Source organism: Taudactylus pleione, unplaced genomic scaffold (genome assembly GCF_031769625.1).
Source record: "Taudactylus pleione unplaced genomic scaffold, aTauple2 ptg000046l, whole genome shotgun sequence".
NCBI lineage: Eukaryota > Metazoa > Chordata > Amphibia > Anura > Myobatrachidae > Taudactylus > Taudactylus pleione.
Window position 1 is genome coordinate 10,209,464 of NW_028284448.1, and position 11,440 is coordinate 10,220,903.

An 11,440-nucleotide genomic window follows, 5' to 3' on the forward strand; every position below is an offset into this window, starting at 1 on the left:
CGCCCCCAGATGGTAGGCGTTCTCATGGGAATGCCTCCGTCTGGGCAGCCACACCCCCGGCACGCCCACCAAAGAGGGCGTGCTGTCACTCAACATCGACAGCACGCCCCCTTTGGTGCGAGACCCGGAGCAGAGACCACCAGTGATCACTATATAATACAAAAAGCATCGCAGTGACCACCATATAATGCAGCTACCATCAGTGCCCTACATACAGGGCCGGTTCTAGACCAAGTAAGTCCTGAGCGAAAGTCTCTTTGAAGCCCCCTTTAAAAAATAAATATACAGTTTTTTGTGTGTACTAAATAAAAATACACCTTACCTATATGGTGGTTTCTCTGCGATGGGGAACCTCTGAAGAAATTGATCCTCCCATGGCAGATGAGGTCTTCTGTCAGTATTCACTATTCATGTAGGAAATCCCATAGTCTGGAAGACGCCCGTTTATGTAAGAATATAACCAATGTCATTATCATACAACCCAACGTATTACCCTTCAGCCTCATGTTCGTGTCTCTCCAGCCTCATGCTCACTGTGTTAATTCTGGCCTCGTGCTTCTTGTGTTACCTCCTGCCCTGTGTGTAATCTCAGCCACATGCCCCATATGACACTAGGCTCCTGCTTCCGGTGTATTTTCATCCACATCCTCCACCAGTGTCTCTCCATCTGCCTCATCCCTGTCTCTCCCCAGCTGCCTCCTAACTTCTTCTATGTAACAACAGTGGCCTCATCCCTATTGTGACTATCCAGCAAACTCATTCCACCCCCCACTAACCCTGAATTTCTACAGCAGGCATCCCCCTCCATATGGGGTCTGTTTATTAACCCTTGGATGGAGATAAAGTGATCGGAGATAAGGTACCAGCCAATCAGCTCCTAACTGCCATGTCACAGGCTGTGTTTGAAAAATGACAGTTAGGAGCTGGTTGGTTGGCACTTTATCTCTATCTCCATTCAAGGTTGAGGGGTCTATTCACTAAGCAGTGTTAGGAGACAGAGTGAAAAGTGATAAGAAAGTGATAAGGAGCCAGCCAATCAGCTCCCAACTGTCATCTCACAGGCTGTGTTTGAAAAATGACAGTTGGGAGCTGATTGGCTGACACCTTATCACTTTCTTATCACTTTTCACTCTGTCTCCTAACACTGCTTAGTAAATAGACCACTTAGTAACTAGACCCCTGTGTCTCTCTGGCTTCAGCTCCGCACATGTTACTCTAGCTCCCCTATGCCATGTTAGCTCACCCATGTGTCACTTTAGTTCCACAATGACAGTACAGCCCCCCATATATCACTCCATCACCACCTGTGTCAGATTCTACCCCCCATATACCACACCTGCTCCCACCGTCAGTTTAGCCCCCATATAACACTCCTGCTCCCACCTGTCAGAGTTTAGCCCCCAATTAACACTACTGTTCCCACCTGTCAGAGTTTAGCCCCCATATAACACTCCTGCACCCACCTGTCAGAGTTTAGCCCCATATAACACTCCTGTTCCCACCTGTCAGAGTTTAGCCCCCATATAACACTCCTGCTCCCACCTGTCAGAGTTTATCCCCATATAACACTCCTGTTCCCACCTGTCAGTTTAGCCCCATATAACACTCCTGCTCCCACCTGTCAGAGTTTAGCCCCCATATAACACTCCTGCTCCCACCTGTCAGTTTAGCCCCCATATAACACTCCTGCTCCCACCTGTCAGAGTTTAGCCCCCATATAACACTCCTGCTCCCACCTGTCAGTTTAGCCCCCATATAACACTCCTGTTCCCACCTGTCAGTTTAGCCCCCAATTAACACTCCTGCTCCCACCTGTCAGAGTTTAGACCCCATATAACACTCCTGTTCCCACCTGTCAGAGTTTAGCCCCCATATAACACTCCTGCTCCCACCTGTCAGAGTTTATCCCCATATAACACTCCTGTTCCCACCTGTCAGTTTAGCCCCATATAACACTCCTGCTCCCACCTGTCAGAGTTTAGCCCCCATATAACACTCCTGCTCCCACCTGTCAGTTTAGCCCCCATATAACACTCCTGCTCCCACCTGTCAGAGTTTAGCCCCCATATAACACTCCTGCTCCCACCTGTCAGTTTAGCCCCCATATAACACTCCTGTTCCCACCTGTCAGTTTAGCCCCCAATTAACACTCCTGCTCCCACCTGTCAGAGTTTAGACCCCATATAACACTCCTGTTCCCACCTGTCAGAGTTTAGCCCCCATATAACACTCCTGCTCCCACCTGTCAGTTTAGCCCCCATAAAACACTCCTGCTCCCACCTGTCAGTTTAGCCCCCAATTAACACTCCTGCTCCCACCTGTCAGAGTTTAGACCCCATATAACACTCCTGCTCCCACCTGTCAGAGTTTAGCCCCCATATAGCACTCCTGTTCCCACCTGTGTCACAGTCTAGCCCCCCCATATATAACACTCCTGCTACCTCCTGTGTCAGAGTCTAGCCCCCCCTCCTCCATTACACCCATAATACTTACCTCACTGGCTGCATTCTCCCTGTCTGTACATCTCCCTCATGCTGGGATAAAGGGAGTGTCTACAAGCTGCTTGCCACTATACAAGTGTATTCAATAGTGTTTGAATACACTTGTAAAATGGCAAATAGTTAGCAGACACTCCCTTGTTCTCAGCTTGAGCTCTCACAGAAAAGGAGAGATCGGATTATACTGCAGGGAGACAGGCAGCTGCTCATCTGTCATCCACCCCAGCGGCTCCTGTAATGTGTTACACCACTGAGCTGGGACTGAAAGTGAACACCCCCATTATTAATACATGCCCCCCCATCTTGGGTGCACCCTTCACCCGTTGTTAATACATGCCTCCCCCTGTTTTTTCTGCAGGAGAGGCAGCACTTACCTGAGCCTTTGCTGCTGCAGCCTGCATCTACATGTCACTAGGTGGGTCCCACTCCTCTTCATGTCGGCCAGCCCGGCTCCTCTCCTCTTCACATCTAAGGAGCCAGCAGGAGAGAACAGAGGAAGGAGGGGCGTCCAGGGGGGAGAAGTGTAGCGGTTCTGGTGGTGAAGGGCTACTTAGGGCAGGCTCAGATTGCTGTCTGTCATTAAGTTTGACAGGCAGCACAGCAAGTCAATTGCAGCGCAGCAGGGAGGTGGGGAAGGGGAGGACTTGGCAGGAGGGGGAACAGCCGGGGGTGGGACTTGGAACTGCCCAGGTCCTCCTGCTTGTCTCCGCAGCAAGCTGCTGCTGTCTGTCATACAGTATGACAGGCGCAGCGGCAGCTGGCAGCAAGAACAGCGGATTCAGCAGCGTCTGCAGGGAGAGCGCCTCTCCAGCCTGGCGCCTCCCTGCAGTGCAGGATCCGCTGAGCAGTTTGCGCCGGCCCTGGTCCCAGCACCAACTTTAAATCGGGGCACAGACTGAAGTGGCGGTATGGCATACCGCCGTATACCGGCTCACTTCCAGCACTGGCCTGATCCACCAATAATCTGCAGATTGGACTGATAGTTACATAATGTATACCCGGCATAAGCTTACTGGGAAGACTGAAGGGTCATCAAATTGCTGAAAATGAATCCAGTTAATAACTGCAAGAAAAAAGCAGAGAAATCTGGAAAAATGTTGGATGTTGAGCTTACACACAGAGCAATTGTATTGTTCTTGAAGAATGGATTTAATTTTGTGAGCAAACTGTATCCAAGGTAATAATAGACCGCCAGTCATCATAATGTGAGAAATTTCAAAAAGGTTTCAGCAAAATAATGTTCTCCAAAGAGCTAATATTTAAACATATATTTACACAATACATACAAAAATGCAGGCTGAGTATACCATTCATTATCATAGCAACCAATCCTATGCTTTTATCTGTTTAAATATGAACTATTTTCTGCGTAAAGCGACTGAGACAGCAGCAGATGGGAAAAGACTAGAGCAGATGGATTCTGTGGTTTTCTCTTCCATCAGTCTCTGCTGTGCTACTAAGTTCACACAATTAGAAGTATTTATCTAAGATCCACTGCGCGAATTGGATCATCATAATTGTTCATTTATATTTCACACTCCGGACTTCATATTTCTTTAGTTAGCAATAATGCAGCAAGTTTCAGTTAGAATCAGAGACAAACGAGGCTGAAGTTAGCTTCCTATTCAATTCTTATTTGAGCTACTACTTCTTATTCATTATCCAGCTTCTTATTCAGAACATATTATATTAAAACATTTTTATCAAGTAGAATCACTAAGCTTACATTGAATAAACAAAATATGGTATCTATTACACAAATTTCAATTGTATTTTGCTTGATCCACAAAGCTTTTGGACATGAAATAGGGTGGTAAAGTGGGCACAGGGACCAGATTTTATATATTTGAATAAGTAGCTGTAGTTGTGCAAGGGTTAACTAAATTGGGCAACACATTTGACACTTGGAATCCACACAGAGGGGTCACTTACATATGACCCACTTGCAAGTGGCCTTGTCCAACAAGGTTTTGGGCATGAAATAGGGCATTAAGGTGGGCACAGACACCAATTAATACATTTGAATAAGTAGCTGTAGTTGTGCAAGGGTTAAAGAGCCTTAGGCAACAAATTTAAAACTTTGAATCCACACAGAAGGGTCACTTACATATGACCCACTTGCAATTGGCCTTGCTCAACAAAGTTTTGGGCATGAAATAGGGTGGTAAAGTGGGCACAAACACCATATTTTATACATTTGAATAAATAGCTGTAGTTGTGCAAGGATTAAATATCCTTGGGCAACAAATTTGACACTTGGAATCCACACAGAAGGGTCACTTACATATGACCCACTTGCAATTGACCTTGCCCAACAAGGTTTTGGGCATGAAATAGGGCATTAAGGTGGGCACAGACACCAATTATTACATTTGAATAAGTAGCTGTAGTTGTGAAAGGGTTAAAGAGCCTTGGGCAACAAATTTGACACTTGGAATTCACAGAGAGGAGTCACATACATATGACTAATTCACAATTGGCCTTGCCCAACAAGCTTTTGGGCATGAAATTGGGTTGTAAAGTGAGGACAGGGACCAGATTTTCTATATTTGAATAAGTAGCTGCAGTTGTGCAAGGGTTAACTAGCCTTGGGCAACACATTTGACACTTGGAATCCACACAGGGGGGTCACTTACATATGACCCACTTACAATTGGCCTTGCCCAACAAGGTTTTGGATATGAAATAGGGCATTAAGGTGGGTACAGACACCAATTAATATATTCGAATAAGTAGCTATAGTTGTGCAAGGGTTAAAGAGCCTTGGGCAACAAATTTGACACTTGGAATTCACAGGGGGGGTCACTTACATATGACCCACTTGCAAATGGCCTTGCCCAACAAGGTTTCGAGCATGAAATTGGGTAGTAAAGAGGGGACAGGGACCAGAATTTCTATATTTGAATAAGTGGTTGTAGTTGTGCAAGGGTTAAAGAGCCTTGGGTAACAAATTTGACACTTGGAATCCACAAAGGGGGGTCACTTACATATGACCCACTTGCAATTGGCCTTGCCCAAGAAAATTTTGGGCATGAAATAGGGTGGTAAAATGGGCACAAACACCATATTTCATACATTTGAATAAGTAGCTGTAGTTGTGCAAGGGTTAAAGAGCCTTGGGCAACAAATTTGACACTTGGAATTCACAGAGGTGGGTCACATACATAAGACCCACTTGCAATTGGCCTTTCCCAACAAGCTTTTGGGCATGAAATTGGGTGGTAAAGTGGGCACATGGACCAGATTTTATATATTTGAATAAGTAGCTGCAGTTGTGCAAGGGTTAACTTACCTAGGCAACAAATTTGACACTTGGAATCCACAGATGGGGGTCACTTACATATGACCCACTTACAATTGGCCTTGCCCAGCAAGGTTTTGGGTATGAAATAGGGCATTAAGGTGGGCACAGACACCAATTAATACATTTGAATAAGTAGCTATAGTTGTGCAAGGGTTAAAGAGCCTTAGGCAACAAATTTTGCACTTGGAATTCACAGGGGGTCACTTACATATGACACACTTGCAATTGGCCTTGCCCAACAAGCTTTTGGGCATGAAATTGGGTGGTAAGGTGGGCATAGGGATCAGATTTTCTATAGTTGATTAAGTAGCCGTAGTTGTGCAAGGGTTAAAGAGCCTTGGGCAACAAATTTGATACTTGAAATCCACAGAGGGGGTTCACTTACATATGACCCACTTGCAATTGGCCTTGCCCAACAATGTTTTGGGCATGAAATAGGGCATTAAAGTGGGTATAAGCACCAATTAATACATTTGAATAAGTAGCTGTAGTTGTGCAAGGGTTAAAGAGCCTTGGGTAACAAATTTGACACTTGGAATCCACAGAAGGGCATCTCTTACATATGACCCTCTTCCAATTGGCCTTGCCCAACAAGCTTTTGGGCCTGAAATTGGGTGGTAAAGTGGGCACAGGGACCAGATTTAGTGTATTTGAATAAGTAGCTGTCGTTGTGCAAGGGTTAACTAGCCTTGGGCAACAAATTTGACACTTGGATTCTACAGAGGGGGGTCACTTACATATGACTACTTGCAATTGGCCTTGCCCAACAAGGTTTTGGGCATGAAATAGGGTGGTAAAATGGGAATGGGCACCAGATTTTATTCAAATGTATTAATTGGTGCCTGTGCCCACTTTAATACCCTATTTCATGCCCAAAACCTTGTTGGGCAAGGCCAATTGCAAGTGGGTCATATGTAATTGACCCCCCTATGTGGATTCCAAGTGTCAAATTTGTTGCCCAAGGCTAGTTAACCCTTGCACAACTACAGCTACTTATTCAAATATAGAAAATCTGGTCCCTGTGCCCACTTTACCACCCAATTCATGCCCAAAAGCTTGTTGGGCAAGGCCAATTGCAAATGGGTCATATGTAAGTGACCCCCCCTATGGATTCCAAGTGTCAAATTTGTTGCCTAAGGCTATTTAGCCTTTGCACACCTACAGCTACTTATTCAAATGTATAAAATCTTGTTCCTATTCCCACTTTAATACCCTATTTCATGCCCAAAAGCTTTGTGGGCCAAGGAAAATTCAATTGAAATTTGTGTAATAGATACCATATTTTGTTTATTCAATGTAAGCTTAGTGATTCTATTTGATAAAAATGTTTTAATATAACATGTTCTGAATAAGAAGCTGGAAAATGAATAAGAAGCTGTAGCTCGAATAAGAAGTGAATAAGAAGCTAACTTCAGCCTCGTCAGAGACAATTATATTCTGTTTGTGGAAGTGAAAATAACATTAAATTTCTTCCTAAAATGATCACATAAGTAACTCATTTACCTTATGCTATATCATAACTCATAACTCCGCTGAGTATGCTCGTTTTGGTGATGTTATGGTCTCTGCCCTGTGAAAGACGCCACAGAAAGGTGTTTGCTGCATTAGTGAGCCTCTGCTTCTGATCAGTTTGCTTTCCATGGACGTCAGAAGCTTAAGACATCCCCTGGTCCCATGCAGTGCTACCCAGCTGACGTAGTCTATGATACCCCCCTGAGCAGCATAACCCTGCGAGCCAGTCCTAGCACTGTCCTCTCCTGTCTCCCCCTCCTGTATACAACCCGCCCTGTCAGCGAGTACAGTACTGTGCTTGCTCCTACATTATTCTCTGCCGGCTTGCAACAGCACCAGTCCCTCAATCGACGGGTCAGAGGACTGAGCTCTACATCCTCTTTCACAGCTGTATTCACATCCATGTGACCTGCTCATGCCATTCTATATGCTGACCACAGCTCACCCATGAAATACGCTGCTAAGCCTTGCTAAAGGTAAGCGAAGAAATGCCTACAAATGAATCATTTAAATGTATCTTATTTTTATTTTACCAAACAGCAGCAGTCATTTTGTAAAAGATTTTGCGAATATATAGGATAAAACACAGCCTTCCTGTAACCTTAACTACATTATTAAATATAGCCCTATCCTGACTGCACTGTTCTGTAAATAACACGCGTGTCCCAGGTCTCCGGCGCCCTGCTAAGTCCTAACTGCGGCTTCAGCACCATGGACAGCGGCGGATGCAGTGGATGAGAAGCGTCAGGAAAAATGTTCATTTATTTTTGTAATTAATGTATCCAACGTATATTACATTATTTTAACATAGTATTTGTTATTTTTTCAGGCACTCGTACATTGGAGAGATGAATGAAAGCCTTAATGACAACGACACCAGTTTCTCTCTTCCCTGGATCCAGACAAGCGATGTCAACGCTTCCCTGGAATTGTCTGCTTTTTTCTCAGTGTTCACTATCAACCCATGGGATATTATGCTGTGTATCTCAGGAACAATCATCGCATGTGAGAATGCAATAGTAGTGGCCATTATCTTCTACACGCCAACACTGAGAACCCCTATGTTCGTGTTGATCGGAAGCCTGGCTACAGCAGACCTCCTAGCTGGGTTTGGCTTAATCCTAAATTTTGTTTTTCAATACGTAATTCAGTCAGAGACTATCAGTCTTATTACCGTGGGTTTCCTGGTAGCGTCATTTACTGCTTCTGTGAGCAGTTTATTAGCAATCACAGTGGACCGATACCTCTCATTGTACAATGCACTTACTTATTCTTCAGAGAAGACCATCCTCTGGATTCATCTCATGCTGGTTGTTACCTGGGGGGTGTCAATATGTCTAGGACTCCTTCCAGTGCTGGGGTGGAACTGTATAGATGATATATCTTCATGTAGCATTGTCAGACCACTGACAAAAAGTAATGTGACTCTGTTATCAGCCTCTTTCTTTTTTATCTTTGTTTTGATGCTGCATCTCTACATAAAAATCTGCAAAATAGTTTGCAGACATGCTCACCAGATAGCTCTACAACAACATTTTTTGACAGCATCCCACTATGTAGCTACAAAAAAAGGAGTCTCTACTTTGGCCATCATTCTTGGGACTTTTGGGGCCAGTTGGTTGCCTTTTGCTATTTACTGTGTGGTGGGAGACCATGACTATCCTTCAGTGTACACTTATGCTACCCTTCTGCCTGCCACTTACAACTCAATGATCAATCCTATAATTTATGCCTACAGAAATCAAGAAATACAGAGATCCATGTGGGTTCTCTTCTGTGGCTGCTTTCAATCCAAAGTGTCCTTTCGCTCCAGATCACCGAGTGATGTTTAAAAAGAGACTTTACAAAACTACTTTACAAAAGCACTAACAAGTGGCAATTTAGTGAATTAATAGTGCCTGTGATGGACAACTAGATATGTGTCATGTAATTGTTGGTAAGAGACTTTGAAACATAGCACTTTATATACATGTACAGTATATCTCTGGGAATGGTCCATCCTGAGTATGCGGTGCTGTTGTGTATCTGAACAATGTGGATGTGTACTACCAATCGTGTATGACACATGTGAAGAAGTGAATACATCTCCAAAATGCTTCAATATCGCACTTTATATTGAGCTGCTGTACTGCCAAAACAGTGTTGCAAAAATGTTTTATGTGAGAATATATTTTGCGACCAATGTTGATACCTTTTGTATGCAACGAAATAAAAATCGTTGAATTGTAGTTAATTACGTGTTGGGCTTTTATTCCAGTTGGGTTGTTTGCCTGTAGTGCTTTTACTGAACTGAGAAATGTGTTGTAAATAAATCACATCAATAATCAATAGCACGGGTAATGTATAGATTCTTGAGGTTTCTTAAGAGTATATGATGGCTTATGGGGGAGATTTAATAAAGCTTGGAGAGAGATAAAATTGTGAGAAATAAAGCACCAACCAATCAGCTCCTAACTGTCACTTCAGAGGCTTGTTTAAAAAGTGACAGGAGCTGGTTGGTTGGTGCTTTATCTATCACAATTTTATCTACTTTCAAACTTTATTAAATCTCCCCCTTAGTCTTTTACTGCCTAAAGATATAAAAATTACATAAACATATTTTTCTATGAGAAATAATGTACATACAATTACTTTTCATTAGTAATTTTACCAACTAGTACTTGTTATAATGCACAGATGTGCCATACAATTTTACTGTGCATCACATTGCCTGGAGGTTTAGCAGTTTTAGCAGACCTTAGAGATTCTGCTATGGCTTGTTGTAGTTATTCCTTAGAATGATATTTACGCCAGTGCTCTTGCAGTAAAATATGCTTTCAATTTGAAACTGAGCACTGATCTGCATGGATACCTGAGCAGAATACCATTAACGCCCACACTACAGCCAGACTCCAGGTCCTAATAGCCCTCTCTCTTTGCCAGAAGACTTCAGTACTGATGTTCTTTCAAAGATAAATCTTGACCTAATTGGGCACATACAGCTATAAGGCACAGTGCACACAGTGGTTTACAATAGGTTGCTCTGTTCTTGGGGTTTGGTTATGACAAATGGGAGATGATTTGCCATGGTGCTAGCTGACCTTTCTTGGATATAGAAGGTAGATCCTATATAATAATTTTATAATATAGTTGTACCCATCATATGTGTATTTTGTTTTGGCACCACAATTGCAAATATATGCAAAAAATAAGATTTGTGACAAAAAACTATGATATAATATACAGTATATATATATATATATATATATATATATATATATATATATATATATATATATAGTGTTTTGTAATAAAGGTGCAGAATGCAAATTTTGGATTATTAAATACTTTATTCCAGCAGGCTTAGGTCACAAGCTGCCCTTCATATGCCAGTTATTTGTCATGCTTTATTTATGGTAAATAGAGGTGATACTGGCACATTCATAATCAGTGATGTCTATAAGAAACTATTCAGTCAATGGGATTTTTTTTTTTACTTATATAGGCATTAACAGAAAATGACATATTCTTTGTGATGTGTGCCTGTTTTGCTTGGCTTCTGTGAAATTGCCCATATGCATGAGTTATACTTTTTCTCATAGGGCTGAATGAACCCTACATTCCCTCGGTGTATCTCTGGCTATCAGAAGAAAAAATTGCACAGGCAAATTAAAATGATCCTTGAACACTCAACTCTATAAGAGTAAAAATAAGAACTAGCACTTTCCTGTTCTAGGTTTTGACTCCTTAGCATGATGGAATTGAGTCTAAAGAACTACTTGATCTTCACCAAAAGACCCCACAGGTCTCCACTGCCAGGTTTCCACAGGTCACAACCCTAGTGGAACCCCAATAGGGGTCTGATGACTACTTATAGTTTAGGTAATGGTAAACTCTATTGAGTGGATATTAACAAATTTGTTAATTTGTTAATATCCACTCTTTATTTTTATTGCTTTAATTTGTTAATATCCACTCTTTATATTTATTGCTTTATTTTTAAGAATACACTCAGAAGGAAAACATCCTAAATCTGTTATAACAAAAATAAACTGTGAAGTAAACTATATTGGGGTAACATGGAATAGTGAAAAAGCATAAATGGGAAAGAATAACATTAATAAACTATGTTAGAACCAGACAAAAT

General features: G+C 42.4%; 1 protein-coding gene across 1 annotated transcript; it reads left to right on the forward strand.

Annotated features, from left to right (window-relative positions):
• The first annotated feature begins 7,573 nt into the window (after positions 1–7,573).
• GPR6 (G protein-coupled receptor 6) lies at positions 7,574–9,496 on the forward strand. Its single transcript, XM_088460410.1, has 2 exons — positions 7,574–7,790; positions 8,144–9,496. The coding sequence occupies exon 2, from the start codon at positions 8,163–8,165 to the stop codon at positions 9,144–9,146; it is 984 nt and encodes a 327-aa protein (XP_088316536.1). The 5' UTR covers positions 7,574–7,790; positions 8,144–8,162; the 3' UTR covers positions 9,147–9,496.
• Positions 9,497–11,440: the final 1,944 nt, after the last annotated feature.

Coding starts and splice junctions, on each gene's coding strand:
- GPR6 (XM_088460410.1), top strand. CDS start 8,163: ATGAATGAAAGCCTTAATGACAACGACACCAGTTTCTCTCTTCCCTGG.